Source organism: Centropristis striata, chromosome 15 (genome assembly GCF_030273125.1).
Source record: "Centropristis striata isolate RG_2023a ecotype Rhode Island chromosome 15, C.striata_1.0, whole genome shotgun sequence".
NCBI lineage: Eukaryota > Metazoa > Chordata > Actinopteri > Perciformes > Serranidae > Centropristis > Centropristis striata.
Genome location: NC_081531.1, coordinates 35274304 through 35301381, shown reverse-complemented (window position 1 = coordinate 35301381; position 27078 = coordinate 35274304). Strand labels below are relative to the sequence as shown.

The 27078-nt window shown below is 38.2% G+C and overlaps 4 protein-coding genes across 7 annotated transcripts in view; 3 read left to right on the top strand and 1 right to left on the bottom strand.

Annotated features, from left to right (window-relative positions):
- Positions 1–5593, top strand: part of LOC131986482 (transcriptional regulator ATRX-like) — a 35419-nt gene extending 29826 nt beyond the window's left edge. The window contains exons 28-35 of the mRNA XM_059351457.1: positions 31–136; positions 716–893; positions 1044–1235; positions 1894–2037; positions 2123–2188; positions 2287–2382; positions 3594–3722; positions 4965–5593. Of these exons, the coding sequence (XP_059207440.1) occupies positions 31–136; positions 716–893; positions 1044–1235; positions 1894–2037; positions 2123–2188; positions 2287–2382; positions 3594–3722; positions 4965–5048 (995 nt within the window). The 3' untranslated portion in view covers positions 5049–5593. The remainder of the gene's footprint in view (positions 1–30; positions 137–715; positions 894–1043; positions 1236–1893; positions 2038–2122; positions 2189–2286; positions 2383–3593; positions 3723–4964) is intronic.
- An 866-nt stretch (positions 5594–6459) lies between these two features.
- On the bottom strand, positions 6460–15623 carry ccdc61 (coiled-coil domain containing 61). 3 transcript variants are annotated; one of them, XM_059352070.1, is made up of 13 exons: positions 15371–15623; positions 13287–13444; positions 13118–13200; positions 12304–12464; positions 11509–11661; positions 10709–10916; positions 10163–10263; positions 9845–10053; positions 9678–9756; positions 9381–9578; positions 9264–9297; positions 8286–8352; positions 6460–8190 (listed from the first exon to the last, which is right to left on the bottom strand). In XM_059352070.1, exons 2-13 carry the CDS (start codon positions 13432–13434, stop codon positions 8096–8098), a joined length of 1536 nt encoding a protein of 511 aa, XP_059208053.1. In that variant the 5' UTR covers positions 13435–13444; positions 15371–15623; the 3' UTR covers positions 6460–8095. The 3 variants fall into 3 exon arrangements, with proteins under 3 accessions (XP_059208053.1, XP_059208054.1, XP_059208055.1); XM_059352071.1 differs by having other exon boundaries at positions 10181–10263; XM_059352072.1 differs by lacking the exon at positions 15371–15623 and having other exon boundaries at positions 10181–10263; positions 13287–13458.
- On the top strand, positions 14430–23543 carry LOC131986932 (inositol-trisphosphate 3-kinase C-like). The gene is made up of 7 exons (XM_059352073.1): positions 14430–15164; positions 17023–17122; positions 18538–18751; positions 19828–20032; positions 20800–20901; positions 21614–21685; positions 21829–23543. The coding sequence occupies exons 1-7, from the start codon at positions 15153–15155 to the stop codon at positions 22033–22035; spliced, it is 912 nt and encodes a 303-aa protein (XP_059208056.1). The 5' UTR covers positions 14430–15152; the 3' UTR covers positions 22036–23543.
- A 1203-nt stretch (positions 23544–24746) lies between these two features.
- On the top strand, positions 24747–26375 carry kcnk12l (potassium channel, subfamily K, member 12 like). 2 transcript variants are annotated; one of them, XM_059352176.1, is made up of 3 exons: positions 24795–25092; positions 25390–25972; positions 26039–26375. In XM_059352176.1, exons 1-3 carry the CDS (start codon positions 24795–24797, stop codon positions 26373–26375), a joined length of 1218 nt encoding a protein of 405 aa, XP_059208159.1. The 2 variants fall into 2 exon arrangements, with proteins under 2 accessions (XP_059208158.1, XP_059208159.1); XM_059352175.1 differs by having other exon boundaries at positions 24747–25092; positions 25390–26375.
- Positions 26376–27078: the final 703 nt, after the last annotated feature.

Below are 27078 nucleotides of genomic sequence, written 5' to 3'. Positions count from 1 at the left end.
TTCATTTATTGTGCTTCTTTGTTCTTGCAGTGGGCAGCTGGATTAAAAATGTTGATTACTATCGTCTTGATGGTTCTACCAACGCTACGTTAAGGGACAAATGGGCAGATGCCTTCAACAATGCCTCCAATGTTCGGTACCTGACTGTTATTTCAGTTCATATTTCTGTTATTTTATATGTGAATATTTTTATTGGGTTTTATAATACATACAGCACAAGAACATCCATGAGTTCAAACACTTCCAGAAACTCAAATGTATTGTGCGCACACCATAAAATCAATAAGAAATAATAATAATAAAAATAAACATGATTAGAATGTCCCAAATATATTAGCGTTAATGACAATAAGAAAAATAAACAGACATTCTGACGCAAAGAAAAGCAATAATGGTAAAACTTCACAAATGATGCAAATCAGCTATACAAAACCGACAGAGGTGAACAGAGAAGTAAAAACAAAAAACGGTAAAATAAATAAGTAAATAAATAAATTCACAGGGCCCTTGAAATCATTTAGTCTACAGGGAGCTTCTCAACATATAGTAGGAACGGTTGCCACAGCTTTTTGAATTTACTTTCTGAGCCTTGAGTCGTATATCTTAGTTGTTCCACTTTAATCCTACTTTCTGTTATTTTAAGATGAGGATAGAGTGTTTTACAGTTTATTCGCAAAGTTTCTCTCCTGACTATATTTTATTGATCTTTATTTAGCGGCCGATTGTTTCTCATCTCAACGAGAGCCGGCTCACTTGGCATCAACCTTGTTGCTGCTAACAGGGTCATCATCTTTGATGCGTCGTGGAATCCCTCATACGACATACAGAGCATATACAGGGTGTACCGCTTCGGTCAGCTCAAACAGGTGTTTGTGTACCGCTTCTTGGCTCAGGTAAGCTCACTGGACTTCTAACTATTTGCATTTTTGGGACCTCTTCTTGCAGCCTCTCCTGTCCTCTCCTCTCTGCTCTGTGTAAACAGATTTTCAGTGTCACATGACCGTTCGTCTCTCTTCGCTTATTTTATATATTTTTATCTCCAGGGCACCATGGAGGAGAAGATCTATGATCGTCAGGTGACCAAGCAGTCTTTGTCCTTCCGAGTGGTGGATCAGCAGCAGATTGAGAGACACTTCACTCTTTCTGAGCTGAGTGAACTTTACAAATTTGAGCCGGACCTGCTGGACGACCTGAACTCCAAGAAGAGCAGAAGAACCACCTCTGTTTTGCCAAAGGTGACATTATTTTTTTAATGTCATTATACACAGCTGTCTGATGGAGGCTTACGTGATGAATTTTAAGGATTTAAGTACTTTTTTTTTTTTTTTTTAACTTTATTGCCTTTATGCACATTTACAGACAATTAACATCACAAAGGAAAACAAATCAAAACATCTTGAGATTGGGTCTCATCTGTCACACAAATGGCACTGTAAAGGGTATTACACATATTTTATCTGGTTCTGTATTCCAAAAAAAGAAAAAAATAGTAATAATAAATAAATAAATAGAAAGGGCTAATTTAGATAATAATAGTGTATAAGAGTCTTAAGCAATATAGTCTGTAACTGGGGCCCACCTTCTCATAAAAACAGATACTTTTAGCTGTAATTGGTCATATATTCCATCATGTAGACATGTTTTACTTTCTGTAACCACTGAGTTATCATGGGGGGTCTTTCTTCATCCAGTTTATAGTAATAATTTTTCTTGCAATCATCAACAAAATGTGTAATATATAACATTGTTCTGTGGTAAACAGGTGGTCAGGAAACACATCTAATAAAAATAACAAAGAGTCCATTGGAAGTTCTACTGCCAACATTTTTTCCAGTTCTTCTTTGACATTTTTCCAAAATGGATTTAAGTACTTTTTATGTCTGTTTTTTTTAGGATGAGGTCTTGGTACAGCTTTTAGAAACCTGTAAAGACCAGATAGTGTCGTTCCACGAGCATGAATCTCTGCTGGACCACATTCAAGAGGAGGAGCTCAGTGAGGCAGAACGCAAAGACGCCTGGGCAGAATATGAGGCCGAGGTAAAGAGCAGATTATCATTGTCTACTAGAGCTGCATGCCCCAGTGTTTTACATTATAACTGTATGTAAATATTTGTTTTTACAGTCTTTCAAACCTCCACCAAATTCGAGCCAGAACGCCCTGCTCACAAAGACCAATGAAGAGCTTGTGGTATTTATAAAGTTATTGTATAAATCCCTTAAGTAGAACTGCTGCTGGTGATGTTTTGTGTTTTAGTAACTTATTACATGATAAAAATGTCTTTGCAGAAATTGCTGAACAACAGCAGAGCGAATGTAGAGGCGGCCTTATTGTCGACGCGAAAGATCAATTCACACCCGATCGAGGATTACATGTTATGGCTGGTGAGTGAAAAAGTATGATTGAAAAAAAAAAAGATGCCAAAGATGCACCGTTTATCATAGAAAGAAACGGTAAAAACAGGCATTCTCATTGCAATTTCACCTTTACAACGGTCCTTGAATGGATCATAGTTTACGTTTAAAGCTTAAAATTGTGATATTTCTGTCAAAATCACTTTATTCTACATGTCTCTTTTAAAACGTCGCCAAAAATAAACAGTTTGTAATAACTAGATCCTGTTAAAAACATTAAATTCTCCTCAGAGACACTGTGAAGTCATGATTGATTCTGCTGAGACGAACGGTCACATGACAAATATTCACTGAAAGTCTGTTTACACAGAGCAGAGAGGAGAGGTTGTAAAAATATACTTAATATGCGTAATTTACACTACTGGTAAAAAGTTTTAGAACACACCAACTTTTCCAGAATTTAATTGAAAATTATGCAGTTTAATGTCTCAGGGTACTCTGAAATTAATGCACATTTGCAACATTTAAAATTCTTTATTGAGCATGATAGTGTTTTAAAAGTAAAAAAAATATTCAAAATCACATTTTATGTTGGACTAAAGGACTAAAAAAAGACACAAAATGACCAAAAAAGACACCAAAAGACACAAAATGACTAAAAAAAGACACAAAATGACCAAAAAAGACACAAAATGACTTACAAAGACATGAAAAGAATTCAAAAATGGACAAAATAGCCCAAGACTCCATAGAGTTAAGTTGTTAACCCATTTCTTGTTCCCTGAAAAAGGCCTACTTGTATAATTCTGAAATGTACATTATTTTCCCGTTTTGGTTAAGCTTACCTTTTTTTATTTACCTCTGGCAGTTCACCACTTACCTTTGGACCCTTTCAAGCTGTTCATTTGACTTGAACTGCTTGAATTTCAATAAAAAACTGGAAAAATTGGGGTGTTCTAAAACTTTTGACCGGTAGTGTATATCAAAACATACAGTGGAATAGTAAATTTAATGGGAAATAAATTGGTTACAAATGAGTGGATACAATAAACAGAAAAACATTTGGATAATCCAACAAATGAAGTTAATTGTAGAAGCACACGAGAATGAATAGTTTTTTCTGTGTAGTTAATAAAAGCACAGCAGCAGAAATATCTCACAATATAAACCTTTTGTTACATTGCTGATCAGTTATTTCTTTGTTCCTTCTGTGTGTAATGATTGATTTATTTCCGTGACAGCGGCAGCAGGATCCTCATCAGCCGGAGGCCGCGCTGAGGTCCAAAGCAGAGGCTTGGAAAGATTTTGATACGAAGGAGCAGCAACGTAGACAGGCCATTTATAAAGACATTTTTGCACAGCAACAAACGGTAAGTCATCTATTTACAGTGGAAGGTGTTTATCTATAATTCAAAATCAACTACAGACCTCTAGTTACCTTATCTGAGCCCTGATTCAACAGTAAAGGCTGTCGAGTTACACAGGTGTGTTCAAAACACAACACAATGAGTGTGTGATTAACCCTCTAAAGTCAGGAATGGTTGAGGTTTATTTTTCAGACTTTCTGCGAATTTATTTTTGTAGCTTTTAAACTGTCCTTATGTCACATGCACGATAAGTCTGACTATTAATTTGTGTGTAGTCTAGTGCATCTATTCTCAACCTTGGGGTCGGGACCCCAATTGGGGTCGCGAGATTATTTCTGGGGGTCACCAAATCATTTTGGAAGTCAGCTCTGTCTCCACTGTGTTAAAGTGTTCATGTGTTAATGTGATTTAGTCTTTTTGGTCAATTTGTGTCTTTTTTTTTGTCATTTTGTGTCTTTTTTGGTCATTTTGTGTCTTTTTTGGTCATTTTGTGAATTTTTTGGTCATTTTGTTGCCTTTCTTTGGTCATTTTGTGTCTTTTTTTAGTCATTTTGTGTCTTTTTTTGGTCATTGTGTGTCTTTTTTGGTCAATTTGTGTCTTTTTTTGGTCATTTTGTGTGTCTTTTTAGTAATTTTGTGTCTTTTTTTGGTCATTTTGTGTCTTTTTTGGTCAATTTGTGTCTTTTTTTGGTCATTTTGTGTCTTTTTTGGGTCATTTTGTGTCTTTTTTGGTCATTTTGTGTCTTTTTTGGTCATTTTGTGTCGTTTTGGTCATTTTGTGTCTTTTTTGGTCAATTTGTGTCTTTTTTTGGTCATTTTGTGTCTTTTTGGTCATTTTGTGTCTTTTTTTGGTCATTTTGTGTCTTTTTTGGTCAATTTGTCTTTTTTTGGTCATTTTGTGTCTTTTGGTCATTTTCTCGATAAATAAAGTCTATCTATCTATCTGTCTGTCTGTCTGTCTGTCTGTCTGTCTGTCTGTCTGTCTGTCTGTCTGTCTGTCTGTCTGTCTATCTATCTATCTATCTATCTATCTATCTATCTATCTATCTATCTATCTATCTATCTATCTATCTATCTATCTATCTATCTATCTATCTATCTCAAACAGAAATACTAATACCGTGTGAAATGAGTCTACGGGTATCTTTGATTTGTAAAAAGCAGTAATAATAATAAACACAGATAAATCAATGTGTGGGAAACACTGATATCTTTTAATTTTTTTTCAATGATATCTCTCTGTAGCTTGCACTCAGCATTCAGGCCATACTGAACAGTCGGCAGGAGATGCAGAGAGCGGTGACCACGCCCGGACACACTGGACAATAAAAACCTCTTCAGCAAGTGAATGTATGCTTTACTTATCAGTAAACTTTATTAGATGGTATGTAATTATATTTTTCATTCCTTGTGATGTCATTCACATTGTTTAAATCACTGGAAGTTTAGTTTTTTTAACACTTTGAGCACTTTTACTTTTGGTTTAGTTGTACAAATATCTTTTATAAAGAGTTCTGCAGCTTCGTACCATAAATAATTTGTTCAGTCAATAGACGGTTTACACGCAGGTTTCATGAACATGCCTTAATATTTGGACTTGACATGTTTTGCTACTAAATCTTATTTCACATTAGATTGTTTATCAGTTGTTATAATTATGTAATAAAACTACAAAATAATTGAAATTGGCTCTAGTTTTTACATTTCTGTCCATGTTGTGATCCTTCAACAAGATTCAGGCCATTATGGAGTTAGAAAATATATTTTTGCTGTTAGTTTCTGTAACTGAAACAAAGATTGTGGCATTTCTGTCAAAATCCCTTTATTCTACAAGTCTCATTAAAAAGGTTGCCAAAAAGAAAGTTTGCACTATCTTGTTAAAAACATTAAATTTTGCTCCTCAGAGACACTGTGAAGCCATGATTGATTCTTGTGGTCACGTGACAAATATTCACTGAAAATGTGTTTACACAGACCAGAGAGGAGAGGACAGGAGGTTGTAAAAATGCAAATTTTTGTCCAATATTCATGACACTTGTGGGCACTTGGTTAAGTGTTGTTTATATAGATTCCATTTAAAAAATAATAATTTATCAGAAATTCACTTGTTTCTTTTTTCATGATTTATGTAATTCTAACTGTTTTAGATTCAGATTCAGATTTGACTTTATTAATCCCACAGTGGGGAAATGTCTTTGTTACAGCCGCAAAGTTTCACACAATTAAGATAAAGATAAAAAATAAACAATCTAAGAAAAGACATATTAACAATATACAATAATAATAATAGTAATAATATACTATATACAACTTAGTGCAAATTTAAGTGGAGAAATGTGCAGAGTGCAGATTTATATTTTTATTTATTACATAAGACATTTTTGAGGCTGAGATTTTCACCGTTTGCCTGTTGTGCAGCCTAAATGTGGTGAATGTGTGTAGCTTCCTACAGTGTGTGTTTGTTGGTCAGTGTGTGCTGCAACACTTTCCTCATGACATAAAGCAACATTAAGTCTCCCTCCTGATTATCCTAGTAGAAACACAGCAGCTGTTCAGCCACTGAGTTGTTCCCCTGAGAGGAAGGCTTCATGCTGGGAAGTTTATTTGTTAATTAATGAAAGCAAGGCAGCTGCAGCGGTGCGAACCCTTAAAGGTTTCCCTCAGGGGCCACTTCACCTGACAATAGAGCAGAGGGAAGCAGTGCATATAGAAAAATGTATGTAAACAAACAAACAGAGGAAACATTTCTTATAAATTATATTTTAAGGTGGTATAAAAGGTGTTCAACTGGGGAAAAAAGAACAGTCTTTGTGCACATACACAGAAGTTGATACAAAATTTGGCAGTTTGACTATCGTAAAAAGCTCTCGGTGTTCATACACTTGCATGCATGATTACCAGTGGTAATATTTTATGTACACTTAAATGCAAATATCTTATAACAATGACAATATATTTCACATTAAGTTATACAAAGATTAAAGGGATAACTTGTATTTTTTCAACTCCTGTGTTCTGTGATGAACACAGGAGTTGCCATGTAAACTCAAAAATCACCAAGCAGTGACACATTTTCTAAATATAGCATACATACATGCTTAAACTTAATTTAATTTTAGGTGTCTAAAGTACACTACCGGTCAAAAGTTTTAGAACACCCCAATTTTTCCAGTTTTTTATTGAAATTCAAGCAGTTCAAGTCAAATGAACAGCTTGAAAGGGTCCAAAGGTAAGTGGTGAACTGCCAGAGGTAAATAAAAAAAGGTAAGCTTAACCAAAACTGAAAAATAATGTACATTTCAGAATTATACAAGTACCGTAGGCCTTTTTCAGGGAACAAGAAATGGGTTAACAACTTAACTCTATGGAGTCTTGGGCTATTTTGTCCATTTTTGAATTCTTTTCATGTCTTTGTAAGTCATTTTGTGTCTTTTTTAAGTCATTTTGTGTCTTTTTTTGGTCATTTTGTGTCTTTATTTAGTCCTTTAGTCCAACATAAAATGTGATTTTGAATATTTTTTTTTACTTTCAAAACACTATCATGCTCAATAAAGAATTTTAAATGTTTCAAATGTGCATTCATTTCAGAGTACACTGAGACATTAAACTGCATCATTTTCAATTAAATTCTGGAAAAGTTGGTGTGTTCTAAAACTTTTGACCAGTAGTGTATTTTTTCTGTCTGCTCCTCCAAACTGGGGGCGTGCCAACTGCCATCTACTGGAGTTAATACACTCAAAACCCTCTACTGCTTGAGTTTGGGTGATAATAACTTTTAAAGGGAAATAGGTCCACTCCAGTTAAAAAGGTAGAAAAAGTAACATTTTAATGCACTATGTGGATCAACTAGTTAAAGGTTCATAAAGCTTAAAATGGTAATGTGAGGAAAGAACATACCACGTACAGATTGAAAACGCAGACCTAAGCAGAAATGACATTTAACCACCAGATCTAGATGACATGCATGCAGTCAGGGGAAAAAAGAGTGTTGTGCTCTCGGATTACCATAAAAGGAAAGAAAACGCCAACGAGCGAGTAAGGAATGAAAATAAATACCTAAGGACTGTCAAAGTCTACGTCCATGTAACTGGTTTAGTTGGTTTGGTGAGGTGCAAAAAAAGAAAAGGATAACAACACAGACATCTTTTAAGTTAATTCATAAAAACACAGTATATTAAAAAAATAATTTCAGTCCACTAAAAGTAGTTCTTCACAGTGATGGCTTGAGATTCCTGAAGTCTCCAGAAGGATCTCAGATCTCCTCAGTCTGTCTACAGAAAATAAAGATGGCTTGAGCTCCAAGCTGTGCAGTCTTCAGGTGACGTGGAGTGGTTTGAGCAGCGCGTTTGTTGTTGTTGTTGTTGTTGTTGTTGTTGTTAGTGTCCCGTATCCAGGTCCCTCATGTACTCCTGAAGGGCCAGCAGCCTGGCATCGATCTCCGACAGCTCAGCACCCGTGTCTATAGAACTCTCTGGGGGTGGAGATGTTATAAAATCATTAAGATGTTGTGTGAGGATTAGCTTTTTAGTTTGCAATTAAAATAATTTTATTGCAGGAAATATTTACCTCTCTCTTTCATCCTCTGTGTTGGAGTACTGCATAGTTGCTTCCTGGTTAAAAGGCCTCCCCGAGACTAGTAACAGATAAATCACACTTTAAAAAGGATAATCCTTGCAATATTTAGCATTTTTTCCTCATAGATTTTAATAACTATTTTTATAAAATTATGCAATTTTGGATTCATGTCAACAAATATGAATAGGACATTTCAATGTGACAGTCATCTCTCTTTTGTGACTGGTTGTCTATATTCCTTGTTTTATTTAAATGCCATCTTCTGTAATAAAGTGGTATTTTGACAAAAACATTATTAAAAACCTATTTATTCTCCTTGGCGTTCAGTCCCAGCTAGGCAAGAATCCTTGGCTTTTTTTTACTTTTTTACCCTTTTATTTGTCTTTTGTATCGCTAACTCTGTTTTGGATTGAGTTTTTATTCTAGTTTATTCTATTGTTTTTACTGTTTTTAGTATTTTATTCTTTTTATTGTTTTTATTTATACCCAGTTGTGTATGATTTATTCTATTTTAATAACTGTACAGCACTTTGGTCAACTGAGGTTGTTTTTAAATGTGCTCTATAAATAAACTTTGACTTGACTTTGACTTGACTTTTGTACATGCTTATATAGTCTGTTATGCATGGGGTGAAGGAATTAAGAACCACTGCTAGTAGTCCATCTTTCAAACATTTTCACCACAGCAGATCTACGTCAATAACACCTGCTGTCGCAAAATTATGTTGCCTAATTTAGTGTAAGTGCATTCAGATTCTGAGCACCACGTTGTCTTTTTCTAAGACATTATGAATTCATCTCACATCTTTCCTCGACATCATGAAGAAAAAGTAGTTGGGAAAAGACAGGATGGATTTTTTGTGCAAATAACAGTAAGACAAAAAGAGAATAATCCTGACCTTATACTTTATAATGAGATAGCAGCAACAAACATTGTACTAAAGCTTCATTAATGACCAGGACACTCACCACATTGGGTCCATTGTAGGTCTGTTTTCTTCCTCTGTCACACACAAAAACAGATGTTAGAAATAACCATCTTAATGACAGAAGCTACACAAACACATCCCAAGGTAATCACATCACCTGAAGAGAGTTTTGGCCATTTCATCCATATCCACTAAGGAGCTTTCAGAAGAGTTTCTGCTCCCTCTCCGCTCCAATGACAGACTCCTGCCTCTACTGCCAGACCGGGCCCCCTGAGGATAGGCCTCTCTGGAGCGGGAGCGGCCCCTCTCAGGGACGATGGGCGAGGCCAGCATCTCCCTCCGAACCTTCCTCTGTCTGACAGAAAAAAACAGGGTTAAAACTGATGTCTCTGAGCAGCTTCAACATGAAAAAAATCAATGTGAAACAATGAAGAGCAGTTATTTAATGAATTACTTTTTGAGATCTGCCTCTTTCTGTCTGCGCTGTCTGTCCTGGATGTAAGCAGTGGGGTCAAAGCGTTGTACCCGGGCCCCTGGGAGACAGTATGTAGGAATACTGGAGTTAAACATAGAAATAATAAGACAAACTACTGCAGCATCACAAGTCAGGCAGGTCATTACCGGTGGGCGAAGGTGACGGCCTGGGTATACGAGCACGTGGTCCCGAGGAGTCTGCTCTTCTTCCTCTTTCCTCTGACCTTTGACCTCTGTCCTCCATCCGCTCTCTGGATCCTGAGCGAGCCCGGACCGTCCCGTACCCCGACCGTCTCTCTCGGGACACAGATCGGTAGATTTCCCCGTCAACCCGAGAGCTGACGGGCGTCACTCTGCTGCGAACATAAAGAGAGCGTTCGCCAAGTAGGTGAGTCATATTCATGTTTTTACTCCACACTGTACGTGAATGAAATGAAAGAAAGAGAAAAGTAAAAGATGTAGTACACGCTTAGATTGTCTAACCCTCTCCGAAGCAACGCCAGTTCACTGGTCAGGTTCTTGACACGGACACGGAGCGTGCACTCTGAAGCTCTCAGCTCCTCCAACTAGCCAGGACAAGAGGAAAAAAATGTTAAAACCATCTGAATAATGTTGTCTTCACGAAGATTTATTTATCTTTATCTTTTTATTTTATCTTGATTTAGCATACGCATTTAGAGCTTTACGGACATGTATATGTATCTGTGTGTGTGTATAGATATAAGTATGTATATATTTATTTACTTATTTTTTCATTTATTTATTTTGTGGTTATAAAGGCCCCCCCCCCCTTTTTTCTCTCTCTCTTTCTTTCCCCAGTTATTTATTATTTTTATTTATTTATTTATTTTTTATCATAATTATTGCTATCATTATTGTTATTATTTTTTCTTGTATGTGCCTTCTTGTTCTATGTTGTTCACCGTTTGTAAATTAACAAAATGTGCAATAAACATATGTTTAAAAAAAAAAATGTTGTCTTCACTAGTTCCAAAAGCAGAAGAGGTCCACCTGCTCTATGAGGAGGCGCTGCTCCTGGCACCTCTTGCTGGCTGAGCGCTGACTCTTCGCTCTCTCTTTCACAAGTTGCTCCTCCAGCGTCCTCACAACGTCTCGGGCCCTCCAGTCCTCTCGTCCCGGTGTGGGACCACTTCCACCGACCTGCAGTCGCTCCAGAACCTTCCCCATGGCCTCCTTCTCCTCTTTCACCAGCGCCAGCCTTAAAAACATTAAGACACATTTCATTTCACCTTTATTTATTCAGGGAGGGCCAATTGAGAGCAAGCTCTCATTTCCAATGGCGCCCTGATTACAGTACAAATACAATTTTAACACATTACACTACATATCCATAATAATATATAATCAACAGAAGCACAATAAATTCAATGAGTACATACACATTCAGAAATCATAAGATTAGTAAGAATGTCTTTAAAATGATTAAAAGGAATCAGTGTATCCAACTGAAGCTGTGGCAGTAAATTATTCCATTTAAAAGGAGCAAAATAAACAAAAGCGAATTTCCCAACCTCCGTTTTAACAGCAGGGATATTTAGAGCCAGTGGGTTATATGATATTATATTATTATATCCAAGAGCCAGTGGGTTATATGATATTATATTATTATATCTAAGAGCCAGTGGGTTATATGAACCAGTTGGAAAGTTAAAAGATCTGAAGCTCACTAGGCTCGATAAGTAGAATGGTCGTTTTTTTTAGTAGTGCCTTATAAATAAACAATTAAATTTAAAAAAAAAGAAAAAGCCACTTTTCTTCATATTGGTCACAGTGCTGGAGATGAAACGTACTCTGCTCGTAACCGCTGTATTTCTAGTTCTGCAGATTTGTTGATCCCATGAGAGGAGACTGTGTTGAGCTCAGCCTTCAGAGCTCTGACTTCCTTCTGGAGGGCAGCTGGGTCGGGTTTACCCACGTAGGGGAGGGGCAACGGGTAGTGTATCCTACAAACACACAATGAACAAATCATGAGTTATTTGTTTATTGAATGGATCCCCATTAGCTGACGCCTTGGCGACTGCTAGTCTTCCTGGGTCCCTAAAAGACATAGAACATGACATACAAACAACATAAACAAAAACAGTACATACAAGAAAAACAATAACAAACTCAATTAATACATACACGCAATACTGTTAAAAAAAATTCTACATTCATATTTACCCAACAAAAGTTATACTGTAAAAATCATTAATTCAGATGTCTATAGTGTCAATATCAGCTGTATACACTTATAATTTATCATGTCATTAGAGAACATTTAAAAGGAAGAATCATCCGGCTACAGATATAGCAGAGAAAAAGAAATAAAATAAGAAAACAAAATAAATTGCAACATATTAGTAATTATTCATTTGGTGGGCGGCATCAAGTGTGTCGTAAGTAATTTTTTGAATGACAATTTGTTTTGCGTGCTAGAGATGCGAGGAGGCAAAGAGTTCCATGATATTATTGAACGATAGATAACTGTGCGTTTGAGTATGTTTGTTCTTGGTGTTGGAGGTATTATTACCGCATACATTACCAAAATACTGAGACGCAATCTTTGGCCAAAGGAGGACACCACCAAAGAAAATGATATTTACCTGTCAAACTCCACAGTGTATATGAGGATTAGATATCTTTTGGCGGTGAGAGCAGACGACTGCTGATGGCTGCGAGGACGACTAACCACTCCGGCTTTTCTGTTACGCAACAGCTCCAGGTCAGCATAGGTCAAGAGGTCAAGTGTAACAGAATCACTCATCTGCAAGAAAAGCTCAAGTTAAACATGCAACATTACTGCAAAACAAAAATTTCATTATCAATTTATCAGTCAAGTATTTTCTTCATTAATTGTTGGGTCTGTAAAATGCCAGAAAATTGTGAAACGTGATCATTGCGGTTTTAAACTTCTTGTTTTGTCGGTCCAAAGCCCAAATATATTCAGCGAAAAGCAGGAAATCTCCATAATTGAGAGGCTTTGTTTGCCTTTGTGCATTAACGAGAGCTGCATGAGGAGGCCTCACTGTACTTCAAATTCTGGTCCATGTAGTACTTTATTTTGGCTACAAACATCATGACGCTAGTACTGATGTTGTGTGTGTGTGTTTCCAGTTGAGACCGATTTCTAAATGTACCCAAATATCCAATTGTTTTTCCTTTTTTTTCCTCCAGGCCCTCTCCTTTTGGCCCCTGTTCCTTAACGTTCATGAAGAGGAGAGAGGGAAGAAGACAGCTCAGGATAACTGTACATTTTTCACTCAAGTGGAAACATTGAACTCGAATGAATGAGTCTCGCCTCAGCTCACCCAGCCTCGAGCAAATCTGTGTCTGTTCACATCTTTCTATTGACTTTGTATGCATTTGTGCCACCTCTGTGTTTTAGTTGCTTTTTTTTTAATGCACCTTGAAACATACCTTTCTAACTGCTGATTCCAACATGCTGCAGAAAATAGGGAACTGCTTGAAGTTGCCAGTTTTGCGGGTGAGGTCCTCAATGTCTAAAATAAAATAATTAAATAGTGTCAGTGAGACTATTTGCACATGTGATGACATTTAATCCATTAAATAAATGCATGCCACTTACAGGCTGGATCAAAGTCCCCTCTCCATTGATCCGCTGTCATTGAGTCAGAGATTTCCACTATCAGGAAACCTTTGTCCACCTCGATCTTTACAGAAAACTCCACTCCTCGAAATACAATATCCTCCATCACTTCAGAGCCCTCCTCCATCGCTCTGGGTCTGTGGAGGAACATTATTCTTATGAATTTGGAGCAACTGGAATCAAGTTAAATCTCCTACTGTTCAAAAACACTGCTGGGTAAATAATTCTGCGTGCTCTACAAACATCTGGAATACATCTAAAGTTTGTCCATAATCCTGATTTGAACAAGAAAACAAATTTAGCATCTTGCAAAGTCTGCAAAAAAAGGAGTCAACAGTAGGCACGTGTCCCATAGTGTGGTGGGGTTTTGGATTCAGATCTCTGGCCTCCCAATATAGTCTCAGACCAGATGGAGCCATGAAGTTCATAGAAAACGTCTTGACAAAATTCAACAAATCTAAACCAGATTCCCTGTTGTCCCTTGTAAAGTGTACATAAATTCAAAGTTTTTATAGCTTTCATGTTGGTAGATTTCTTAATAGACTTAATATATTGTTTTGTTTCATTTTCAAAGACAAGAAAGATAGGTTTTTTAATAAAGTAAAGACATTTATGGATATGCCATTTGGCTAACTGTGATATTTCAGACTATTTTGGCGATAACGATATTCTTGACGATAGTAAAAAATACTGAAAAATATCTAGAAAATTATTTTTTAGTCTGTATAAATAAATACAAATTTTACAACAAAATAAAAACCAATCATAAATCTAAATGTAGTGTAAATTGCTTCAAAAAGTAAACAAGGGGAGTCATAATGGAGACAACCATATTCTGGTAAAATCAGCCATGGCCAGAGTTGTGTTTTTACATAGAATTCACTGTAATTAACCCTCCTGTCGTCCTTCCGGGTCCTTCCAATCTGTTTTGACTATTCCTTCTTTCCTCCCTCCTCCTGCCTTCCTCTCTTCTTTCCTCCTTCCTTCCTTCTTTCCTCCCTCCTCTATCCTCCTTCCTTCTTTCCTTCCCTCGCCCCTCCTTTCTTTCTTTCCTTTCCTCTCTCCTTCCCTTTCTCTCTTCTTTCCTTCCTCCTGATTTCCTCTCCTTTCCTCCTTCCTTCCTTCTTTCATCCCTCCCGCCTCCATCCCTTCCTCTATCCTCCTTCCTTCTTCCCTTCCCTCGCCCCCCCTTTCCTTCCCTCCTTTCTTTCCTTCCTCCTTCCTTTCTGCCCTCTTTCCTTCCTTCCTCCCTCCTTTCTGCCCTCTTTCCTTCCTGCCTCCCTCCTTTTCTCCCTCCTTCCTTCTTTATTTTTTCCTTCCTTTCTTCTCCTCCTCCCCTTTCTTTCCTCCATCCTTTCTCTCTCCTTTCCATTCTTTCTCCTTTTCCTCCTCCATCCTTCTTTCTTTCCTTCCTTCTTTCCTCCATCCTTTTTTACTTCCCTTTGCGTCCTTCCCTCTTCTTCCTTCCTTGACCCGAGGACAACAGGAGGGTTAAGCAATTTTTAAAAATCCTGTAAAAAAAGATATAATTCCCCATTATATTAATATACAGCTATCAACTTTTATGGTTAATATCTGTAATAAAAGTAGTTTAATCCCCCATAACTTCCCTTCAAGGATAAATAGGTCTGGGTTAACGTAGAAAAACCCTGTGAAAAAATACAGTTCAATCCTGTAAAATCACTTTTAAAGTGTCCTGTCTGCTTTCACCAACACAGCCTGCTGGGGGCGGTAGCGAGCCGACCGAGTCCTTTTCAAAAGGTGTCATCTTTTTATTGGGAAAAAGTTCTGGTTGGTTGGTTGGACACATCATTCTGTCGAGGACTCACCAATTGTTTTTAGATCATGTTTTACGAGGTAAGTCACTAACTTAATAACCACGTGGTTCTTTTGTTGCGTTTAGCAGAACTGACTAACGTTAGCTAATATTAGCTAGCATTTACATTATCGTTAGCTGGCGCTTTGTCGCGTTAGTTAGTTAACTTGAGGCGCAGCTAGCTAGCTGAGCTACCGTTAGCGGTAATATTCAATGTGTGAGTAAACAACAGACAGTAATACGTTACCGGTGGTCCCGGTAATGATCCGTAATGGAGGGCGGAGGTGTCAACACATAGCTACCCGCTGGATAAACATCGCGGTTTGTTAGCAGGGTGGAGCAGGCGGAGCAGCGAGCCACAATACAAGAAACCAAAACAAGCGAGAAGCCACCGGCACCGTGGAGACGGAGCGGTTCAACGACCGGGAACCGTTAAATTCTTCTTCGTCACTTTCCTCTGCCACCGCTGCTTCTTCTTCTACGGAAGCTTTACAGAGCCTCCCAGGCACGCTGCTGCCCCCTACAGGAAGTGGACGTTTTTAAAAAAACTTTATTAAAGCAACATGGTGCAATACAAGACAATACACCAACAAAACGCCGTCAGCGGGTTTCAACAATACAGAGGCAAGCTTTCATACAAAACATTGTAAAGTGTACATACATTAAAAGTTTTTATAGCTTTCATGTTGGTAGATTTCTTAATAGACTTAATATATTTTTTTGTTTCATTTTCAAAGACAAGAAAGATAGGTTTTTTAATAAAGTAAAGACATTTATGGATATGCCATTTGGCTAACTGTGATATTTCAGACTATTTTTGCGATAACGATATTCTTGACGATAGTAAAAAATACTGAAAAATATCTAGAAAATTATTTTTTAGTCTGTATAAATAAATAAAAATTGTTCAAGAAAATAAAAATCAATCATAAATCTAAATGTAGTGTAAATTGCAAATCTCAACAGTTGCCAAATGCAAAAAAATACTCTTGTCTCATGAGTATTAGCAAATAATAATAATAAAAAAATCTAGGGGGTCCGGGGGGCCCCCTGGGAGAAAATTTTGTACATTTTATAGTTTACCACTTTGAGAGTTAAATGTGAGCAAACACCTCACATAAAAAATTTTTTTTTTTACAGTCAACAGGGCTTTCCACTAGGACATGGAGTAGCCAGACAGTTTTGAAAAATAGCTGGGGGGGTCCAGGGGCATTCTGGCCATTTTGATCCATTCTTAATTTTTTTTTAAATGCCTTATTAAGCACCAAATGTGTGTCACAAATGGTCTTAACCCAAAAATGGCTACAACAACTTATGGGACATAGCTGAGCTGGAAATTGAGTTCTTGAGGTCAAACATTAATGTTCTGAACCCTTATACACCTTAATAGGTTTAATTAATTGATTAATTTAAAGTAATTTCATCAGAAATTTGTGTCCAGAATAACTTGGCACACAGTGCCGAGCTATGTTGCATCTATTGTTGACCTGCTGTCTCCTCCTAAAAATCCACCACCCCACAACCCCCAATTCTCAATAAAAGTTTAATATATCAACATTATAATAGTAGTCACATTTTCCACCACCATCATGTCAGCACCACATTTTCAGCATAAATTAAAAAACGTGGATCCAACTGTTACTGTCAACATCTGTGTGCGCAGCTTTGTGTTAAATAGAAGTTTTCTGTAGAAAACAAGTGCTTCTTGTAAATGTTTAATGAAACTGTTGCACAAGGTTAAACCCTTAACTCAGTTAGGTAAAGGGCTGTTTCCACAGAGACGCCGTGCACCCATGAGTCTGAAGTCTGCTGCTTGTCTGTGAAGACGCAGAAAAACAGGCAGCAGAGCAGTGTGACCTAAAGAATGAGTGACTGAGGTTTTCTGGTCTTCCCATGCAGAACGCTGCATGGAAGAAACACAAAAGTTGTGGGACTTCATCTCTTCTCCCCATGACTCCCAAGAAACCTCAAGAGTGGCTGCAAGTGGTTGGACATGCAGGTTGGTTTGTCTTGTCTCATCTTTCATTTTGTTCCTCAGCAGGTCTAATTTTGTAAAAAAAAAAAGAAAGAAGATTAACAGACAGTGGCGGTTCTACACAGGGGCCTCCAGGGGCCACTGCCCCTGTGAAGAAGCCTTTGGCCCCTGCTGTGGCCCCTGTGTCAAATTAATAATAAAATGATCAATTTATAACGATGAACAATGGAACAATTCAAACTTTTTTTTTTGTTCAAACAATATCTCATTGTACACAAAAGGAACCCAGAATGTTACATTGTATAATAGTTTAACTCTATGGAGACTTATAGGGATATTTTGTCCATTTGTGAATCCTTTTCATGTCTTTTTTTAGTCATTTTGTGTCTTTTTTGGTCATTTGTGTCTTTTTGTGTCTTTTTTGGTCATTTGTGTCTTTTTTTGTCATTTTTATGTCTTCTGTCTTCTCATTTTTTGTCTTTTTGTTTCTTTTTTTGGTCTGCTTTGTTTTTACGTCTGGATGTGATGAAGAAGTCATGCTTTTTTTAACAAGTTATGAAATGTCATTGTCGTACAAAAAAACTTAATTTTTGGTGAGTCTCATTATTTAAATCAATGTATTTGTATCTTCCAAATATACTTAAATGAGATGTTTAAATAAGCTAAAAAATATATTTGGAATGCTTAAATATCATCATTTTTTAATGTGCTAATGTGCCCCTCTGATTAAACACTGGCCCCTCCTTGGCCCCCACAGTAAAACTGGTCTAGAACCACCACTGGTAACCAAGGTTATAATAGTTTTGGATTTTTCATTAGTTTTAGTTTTAATTTCGTTGTGAATTTTTGTTTTCAAATTCAGTTAGTTTTAGTTAGTTTTTAGAGTGAGTTTGCTAGTTTTAGTTTATTTTTTATTTTTTGAAAATGCTTAGTTTTAGTTTAGTTTTTATTAGTTTCAGTGTTAGTTTTAGTTTTTTTGTAATGGGCTATGTGTTGGGTGCCAGATTCAAAGAGGCCATAATACATTTTGCCTTTATTTCCTTTGGTTTATCATCTCAGCCCCAATAAGGTTATTAACTCTTACAGTTCTGGGTGTTTTGAATTTTGTTTTGAGTGTAGACATCCCAGTCTCAGTAAACATATTCACCATGTGTTGCATGTTCTTATAGAAACACTGAATTATGAATGAAAAAAGTTGACAAAAACGAAAACTAAGGACGTTTTCACTATCATTTTAGTTAGTTTTAGTTCGTTTTGTAACCACACAATACAGTTTTAGTTAGTTACCGTTTTTTAAAAAACTCTAGTTTTTATTTTTATTTCAGTTAACGAAAATGTTTTTTCAATTCTAGTTTTCGTTATTTCGTTAGTTTTCGTTAACTATAATAACCCTGCTGGTAACAGAATACATGCCTTCTGTTCCATGCTTTCCTTCACAGGGAGCTTTCACGTTGGGGAGTTTGGCACCCTGCTGAAGCGGTTCTGTGAGGGCGAGCAGCAGTGTTACCTCCGGCTGATGGAGGACTCTTTGAGGCCTTTTGTTCCAGCCTACCACGGTGTGGTGCAGCGGGACCAGCAGGATTACAACATGATGGACAACTTGCTGACCCACTTCACTACACCGAGCATCATGGACTGCAAGATGGGGAGCCGGTAACTAACACTAACAGGAGTTGAAAATAGGAATAAAGTGGAATTTATACAACACTTTTCGATAACACTTTACAATAACCAACTAAGTGATAATCAGAGGTGGGAAAAGTATTCAGGTCCTTTACTTAAAGGAACACTCCACCGTTTTTTCATATTAAAACATGTTATTTGGTCAAAAAGGATAAAAAGGAGAACTATAATGTATGGCGGAATAGCACTTGGGAGCACTTCGACTCGGTGCAGTAATATCATCACTCCTGAGGGGAGAAGATTTTTCAGGAGTGATGATATTACTGCGCCATACATTATAGTTCTCCTTTTTATCCGCTTCGAAAAGCGCCACGTTTTATTTTGTGTCGCCATACTTGGTCGTTTAACTACTCGTGTAGCTGTATTTAAATAGGGAAAACGTGGAGGAGTTTGGTCGCTTCTAACTGTCCATCTGTTTGGATCCTAATGAATGAACTGGGCTAAGCTAAGTGCTAGCCAAGTGGCGCCGCGCGCCAGGGCGATTGAGTGCACGCATTGAGACGCAAGAGGTCTGTATCAACTCGTCTTACTTGCCCGAATAACATGTTTTAATATGAAAAAACGGTGGAGTGTTCCTTTAAGTAAAAGTACTAACACCACACTGTGAAATAACTCCACTACAAGTAAAAGTCCTGCATTCAAAACTTACTGAAGTAAAAGTACAAAAGTATCAGCATCAAAATGTACTTAAAGTATCAAAAGTAAAAGTACTCATAATGCAGAATGGACCCAGTCAGACTGTTTTATATATTATTAGATTTTTAGTATTGATGCCTTTATGTAAGCAGTGTCCTAAATTTGTAAAGATAGGGCTCATTTAATAACTTAATATACTGTTATAAGATTTATTTTTTTTAAAAAGTCTAATCACTTTAAATTGATCATATATGTTATGTTAAATCTAGACCTGTAAAGTAACTTAAGCTGTCAGCTCAATGTAGTGAAGTAAAAAAGTACAATATTTGGCTAAAAATGTATATCTATCTAGCCTTTAATGCAGTTGATAAGCTCCAGTCCCAATAACAGTGAGCCTCTGTTGTTGACAGCACGTACCTGGAGAGGGAGCTGCTGGTGGCCAGAGAGCGGCCACAGCCTCGTAACGACATGTATGAGAAGATGGTGGCGGTGGACCCGGACGCCCCCACGGGCCAGGAGCGAGCCCAGCAGGCGGTGCTGAAGACCAGGTACATGCAGTGGAGAGAGACGCTGAGCTCCACCACGTCTCTTGGTTTCCGTATCGAAGGATTCAGGGTAAGATGCTTTGTGTCAGGTTGTTAATTCACTAACTGCTGCTAGTTTAACCCTTTGATGCACAACATATAAACACCTTCTAATGCACAACATGGGTCAAAAATGACCCGCATTCATTTCCCATGTTATTTCATGCTGGCTGTGTGTTTGAACATCTTTTTTTTTTTTATTACAAGAGATCATTATAAACTTTTTTCCTTTCATACTTGAAGAAAAATAGTTTTTGTATTATTATATCAAGTTTACATAGATGGGTCAAAAATGACCTTTTGCATTAGAAGTGTAGTGATACAAAAAAATGATTCACTAAATTAACAGTTTGAGTATATGTGTAACTACGTTTGTCTTATTTTGAAGGTTTAACTTTAAAAGAGTTGTTAGAACCACCAGATTACATTGAAAATCACAGATTTTAACAATTGAGACTTATTTGAGCCGCCAAATAATAATTTCCATTGGAAAAACACCAATTTAACAAAATAGGATAGTTAATATTTGTGTGTTTTTAGTCAGGTTTTAAATTGGTGATTGTACATTAGAAGCGTAGTGATAAAAAGAAGGGGTTTATTCAAAAAGTAAGAAATGAAAACAAAAAAAAAGAGGATGTATGATGATCAAAAAGTTATTTGAGGAAAACCTGCCATTCTGAATGATGAAATAAATGTATTGCAAAGATATAGAATATAAAAACTTAGTCGGGTCACTTTAGACCATGTTGTGCATCAAAGGGTTAATAGCTTCTAATTTACATTACGCTTCCTGTTTAGAAGTCCAATGACGAATGTCACACCAACTTCAAAAGGACCAAAAGCAGAGAACAAGTGACTGAAGCACTGGACAACTTTGTTGAGTCCAATAACCACATTGTGGTGAGTTTGACCTTCAGTGACTTTAACCCATGTTGATATCATTGTTTTCAGCACAACATCACGGTCACCTATATGACCGAATCATTTTCTTTTCACTTTGACTTACTGGAAAACACAATCATGCTCAATGAAGAATTTTTAATGTTGCAATGTGAACACCAGTTCACACAAATGTAACATATAGGTAGAATTAGGATAGCATATAGTTTTATGTTTTTATATTAAATATTTTTGACTTTATCTCTGGTTTTACCTGGCCTATCATCATCATCAAACACAAAATAGCATAGTTTCACCTCTGTTTGTTTTTGTGGCTGTCTGTGCTAGTTTGTGTAATATGTATTTGGCTACTCATAATGACATGCTGTATATATGCGAAGGAGCAGAAAATGTACAGCTTTATTTTTTTAAATACATGACACAACCTTCCACTCATGTTTCTCCAGCCGATTGCTTTATATTTGTATTTATCTTTATTAGGGACCGAGCACCGAAGGTGCAAGGACCCTATTGTAATTGGTCCGTTTATTATTATTTTATTTGTTGTTGTTGTTTTTGTTATATGAAACACTCTATAAAGATATTGAACACAAAATAGCATAGTTTCAAGCCAGTACTTTAGAGGGAACTTCATGTCATGAGGAAGTCATGTGATTTAATTTATTTGTACATTTACTTTCCTCTGCTGTAAATCTTGCATCCTTCCCTTCAGTGGAGCTATCTGAGACGGTTGAAACAGCTGCGGCAGGTCTTGGAGGTGTCAGACTTCTTCAGAACACACGAGGTTAGATTTAAGACAAACTGTTTCATAAATGTTTTAAAGAAAAGAAGCACTGACCTTGTTCCTAAAGAGCTCTAATGTAACTGTATGATGCTGGTGTTGTCCAGTGGTGGGACGTTTCCTAACAGCTGTGTCTGTCCCTGCAGGTTGTGGGCAGCTCCTTGCTGTTTCTTCATGACTGGACAGGCAGAACAGGAGTGTGGATGATTGACTTTGGAAAGACAGTGGAAGTGCCGTCACACCTCACGTTGGACCACCGCTCCCCCTGGGTAGAGGGCAACCGAGAAGACGGCTACCTGTGGGGTCTGGACAACCTCATTGATATACTGACCAACATGCTCCCGCTGACCTGAACGCCTCTTTTAACACATGAAAATGTACTCTTTTAATCCTTCAAGCACCGCTCATAAGCGAGTGACTGCAGACGGACCGGCGTCTGTAATTGTTGGGAAATTGTGGGAAATAACTCTGTTTGAAAATACAGCAAGAGGGAGAAAAAACGGGAAGATGTGAATGATTACAAAAACAGCACATTTTGTAAAATGTGTTATTAATGAAACACTTTCCAGAACAGATTTTTAAAAATTAAAATAGGCCCAAACCATTGGTCAAAAGGTCATTGGGTATTTATGGACGATGAACCTGAACTGCACTGCCACGAACACTGAGCTCAGCCTGCAGGAGACACACACAATCAGCCTCCAGCCTCCCAAAGAGACACCGACCCTCCGGTCTCAAGATGACCTGCTCATTATTGCAAGAAAAACACCACACAAGCTATTACACCCAGCCTTATCCCCTGTGGTCTGAGGTGCTCAGCAGTTTAAATGTCACACAGTGTCATTAAATTGGTGCTAAAACTATCAAAGTGAACTTATTTCCTGCATTGATTTCATTCATTTGTTTTCCATAATTACACCACTCATGCATTGGGGTTTGAGTAACATTCCACCAAAAAGAAAACACTATTTTTCGGGCACCCAATTATTCCACACTTGGAAAAGTGCTGTATAAATTCTATTTTCTTCCTGTTTTTCTAAAAATATAATTTTTCAGTGATATTCAACTGTGCTGTTCTCCACAAAAACATTTCTGAGTTGTTCCCACATCTAGCCATGATTGTGCTGATTCCATAGAGCTGCAGGACTTATACATTTGGATATTTTATATATATATTATATATATTGCTATGATATACAAGGCCACAGTGAGTAAAATGTAAAAAGAACAACAACAAAAAAACACCCTGCACAGCTTGTTGGGCTTCAGGGGGTTAATAATGAGTGAGTGAAAACCTGGGAGATATTTTGGTAACACTTTACAATAACCATCATTAATAAATGGTAAATAGATGGTTTATTAATGTAAGTTAATAATTACTTTACCATTAACAAACAATTAAATGCTAATTAGTAATGTTTATTAACGGTTTATAGTTGCTCTCATAACATTAAACACTATTTTAAGCATCTGTTAATAATTTCCAAATGATTTATATAACTTTAAGAAAATGGTTGTAAAGCATCTATAAAGATTAAATATGTAGACTTAATTGTAGTACTTTGTAAATGATTTATTTGGTTTATTAACCATCTATAAACATACCTTAGATGGTTATTGTAAAGTGTTACCGATATTTTTAGCCGTGCTAGACAGACAGTTGAGGTGTTACCAGCACAGTCTATTAAAATGCACTGTCTACTGTCTACCACTATTTACTATAAGTAAATAAGATAAAGATTGATATTTCAGTTGATTGCATGTGAGGATTGGTTGGTACAGTTTTATAATAGAATGTACATTTTGTGAAAATGTTAAAATTGTGAAAATGTAACGTTAAGAATCCTGGATTGTATAAACAGATATCAGATAACATTAAAGGAAAAGATATGCAGTGAACATGAGCGATCTGAATATTATTCAAACTCTAAAGTTCAACACCTGATGCTGACTGCTGAGATGAAGGTCTCTGTCTTCCACACCTGTCTGCTTCTGTCACTCAGCCATCAGACGGCAGGCGGAGGGAACCCCTGCCCTTACCTGCAGCACCAGACGAGATTAAAGGGATGAGTAGACAGAGAAACTGAAAGTCATGCTCAACAAATCCTCCCACACAGTCTGCAACAACAAAAAGCCTTCTGAGAGAGAGAGGGCACAGTGAAACCACAGTCTGATCTGCAAACCCCAGTGGAACAGTTTTAAAGTGTTGGTATATTTTACCCTCTTAAATGTTTCCCGCCAGTTTGCTTCTGGTCACATGACACTCGTTAATGTCTAATTAGTAGTTTCAGTAGCAGGAAAGAATCAAATCAGAAGCTCCTTTGTCCACGCTGCGTGATTAAAGGTTCAATTATATAAAGCAAACCTTGTGTAGCTCTTTAAAGTCAAATTGAGGTGTGATGAAGGAAACAGAGGACTAGTGTTCTCAAAATGAAGAGATGAATGCACCAATCAGGGTGTGCTCAAAGATGGAGGGGGTGGGCAGGGGATGATGATGTCAGTGTGTGACAGATGAAACATCAGACAGCCTCTCAGTTTGCACAAAAAAAAACTGAGGCTTCCTCTCGCTGGTCATTGTTCAGCAGATCCAGCACGGCAGACGGCCAGGGATCAGACACTAACCAGACCAGGTACTTTGTGTTTGTTTTTCACTTTTAACTTCTTCTTCTAAAAGCCACTACTGACTAATATACATTTTCTTATTTATATATACTGATTCAACCAAAGTGTAGCAGTCAGATTTTTAGAAAAAATGTCAGTAAAGGGTAAAAATATGTGCATTGTTACCTCTAATTTATAACATCCCCTTTTGTTTGTCTTGCAGATTATTTTCACGACAGAAGCATAATTTTTCTCCTAAATGGTCAAAGCAACAGATTAACCTTCTTCAAGATACTTTTCGCAGCAATTTTAGAGACAAATGTGTTGGTATACATATAAACCAGAAGGTCTCTACGTGATCAGTGCATGCATGTTGTGTGGCGGGTGATGCATGTAACACACACACTGAGCATTTGACTTCTGGCACAGCAGTGCATGTTGTTGCAGTGGTTTTTCTGCACTCATGGCTCAGAGGAGGGCTGCTGGTGGCTGCTGCTGCTCCAGGGCGCCCATGAATGAAGATAACGCCCGTTTCTGCCTGCTGGCTGGGCTCATCCTGCTCTACTTGTTGTGCGGGGCGGCGATCTTCTCCGCTCTGGAGCATCCCTTTGAGCTGCGTGCCCGCCGCCTCTGGAAGCAGCAACTGGATAACTTCACCCAGAGATACAGGGTCAACCTGGGCGCCCTGCACACTCTGCTGCGGCAGTACGAGGAGGCAAACGGAGCTGGGATCAGAGTGGACGCCCTCAGGCCCCGCTGGGACTTTTCTGGAGCTTTCTACTTTGTGGGCACAGTGGTCTCCACTATTGGTGAGTGTTGAGCTTTTTGTTTTTCTGAGATTCTTATTCTACTCGAAGATGGTAGAAACTAAGAGTTATTGAGGCCAATTCCATAACATGCACTTGTTTCTCATGACGTGTTTAAGGTCTGTATGCTATGTAAATATGTAACTGTATTCTGTGTTTGCTGCCTCTTGGCCAGGGCTCCCTTGAAAAAGAGGTTCTTAATCTCAATGGGATATTCCCTGGTTAAATAAAGGTTAAATAAAATTTAAAAAAGTGGTAAACCTTGACCTTTTAACCTTTTGTTGTGCATATTTTCTGCAGGCTTTGGCATGACCACACCAGCAACCATAGCTGGTAAAATATTCTTAATCTTCTACGGTCTCATCGGCTGTGCTGCCACCATCCTCTTCTTCAACCTCTTCCTGGAGAGGATCATCACCATGCTGGCTTACATCATGCGCTGGTGTCATGAGCGGCGGCTGAGGTGTGCTGGAGTCGGGGTGGTGTCGAGCAGGGAGGAGTCGTCCGGCGAGGAGGACAGTCTGGAAGGCTGGAAACCGTCCGTCTACTACGTGATGCTGATCTTGGGTGTGGCGTCGGTGGTGATTGCATGCAGCGCCTCCACTCTGTACAGCTCCATGGAGAACTGGAGCTACGTGGACTCCCTCTACTTCTGTTTTGTGGCCTTCAGCACCATCGGCTTTGGGGACCTGGTGAGCAGTCAGAGGCAGCAGTATGAGTCTCAGGAGGCCTACCGCCTTGGGAACTGTCTCTTCATCCTGATGGGGGTGTGCTGCATCTACTCACTGTTCAACGTCATTTCTATTATCATCAAGCAAACTCTCACCTGGATTGTGGGCAAACTGGTGTGCACGCCCTGCTCCTGCTCCAGACCTGGCTGCCGGTGGCTCTGCTGCCCCTGCCTCCAGAAAAAAAAACCCAACCGCCTGCGTCCGCCGGCTCACCTCAGACGCTTAAAACGCAACACCGTGCAGCCCATGGCGTCCCACTGCCCCGCAGGAAGACACCGCTACAGGGACGGCTCGGTGGAGACGGTGTGTGACAGTGAGACAGATGCAGGAGCGGTGGCTGACGGGGTTTACGTGGGACGCCGTCTGTCAGGAGAGATGATCTCTGTCAATGAGTTCATGGTGTCCAACAAAGTGTCTCTGGCTCTGCTGCAGAAGCAGCTGAGTGAAACGGCTCACCAGGGCCCACGGCAGTGCTACCAGAATGGATTCTCTGGTGGCGTGGGCGCTTTGGCCATCATGAATAACCGCCTACAGGAAACCAGCGTGGATAGGTAGTACCACTGACATGTCATGGGTACATTCCTCTTGGCTCTCTGTGTTAGAGCTCTAATCCAACCTGCTTCCTTCCAGAGTTTAGAGAAAGTCATAATTTATACCAAACTATGATAATATAATAATTTCCCTCTAATTAGCATCCATCCAGTACTTCTCTGGGCAATTTCAGTGGAAGTCTATGCAGATGTGGATTCTGGACATCAAGTAATTGATTGCATTTCGGTCTGCGTGCATAAAGAGAGCAGAAAGACGAATACAATCTAAAGAATTCAACATCTACTGTGAAGAGGGGTCTGATGTCCTGAAGTGATTGGCTCATTCAAAAGCAATCAGATGAAAGAAGCAGTGAAGGAGCACTTAAAGGGGGACTGCTGATTTAAGAGTGCTGCACATGTCCCTCTGAGCATAAATGTGGTTGTATGTGAGGTGGTAGTCAGTGTTAGAGAACAAACATACATAAACACAATATCTACAGTCTCCTCTTAGGTAGCTAGCTGCGTATATAAAACATTTGAATTGTGATTTCTTCTCAAACGTCCTGCAGGAGAAAAAGAGACGTTTTAATTTGTTGATTGCTCACAAGTCACCCATCTTGTTCCATTGATGCTTGTCATTGAAATTCATAGTAATCATGAAAGAGCGCTGAGATCCAAGGTTTTCAATAGAGCACATCTAATCAAACATGGCCTGTAGAGGACGTCCT

What these genes read in the sequence shown, in the direction of transcription:
- LOC131986932 (XM_059352073.1), top strand. An exon ending in GCAAGTGGTTGGACATGCAG is followed by an intron (nt 17,123 to 18,537) that starts GTTGGTTTGTCT and finishes TTTCCTTCACAG; the next exon opens with GGAGCTTTCACGTTGGGGAG. An exon ending in GACTGCAAGATGGGGAGCCG is followed by an intron (nt 18,752 to 19,827) that starts GTAACTAACACT and finishes TGTTGTTGACAG; the next exon opens with CACGTACCTGGAGAGGGAGC.
- kcnk12l (XM_059352175.1), top strand. Translation starts at nt 24,747, where the DNA reads ATGGCTCAGAGGAGGGCTGCTGGTGGCTGCTGCTGCTCCAGGGCGCCC. An exon ending in CACAGTGGTCTCCACTATTG is followed by an intron (nt 25,093 to 25,389) that starts GTGAGTGTTGAG and finishes TATTTTCTGCAG; the next exon opens with GCTTTGGCATGACCACACCA.
- ccdc61 (XM_059352072.1), bottom strand. Translation starts at nt 13,458, where the DNA reads ATGTTCCTCCACAGACCCAGAGCGATGGAGGAGGGCTCTGAAGTGATG. An exon ending in ATACAGCGGTTACGAGCAGA is followed by an intron (nt 10,917 to 11,508) that starts GTACGTTTCATC and finishes AATGTTTTTAAG; the next exon opens with GCTGGCGCTGGTGAAAGAGG. An exon ending in GCCGTCACCTTCGCCCACCG is followed by an intron (nt 9,757 to 9,844) that starts GTAATGACCTGC and finishes ACTGTCTCCCAG; the next exon opens with GGGCCCGGGTACAACGCTTT.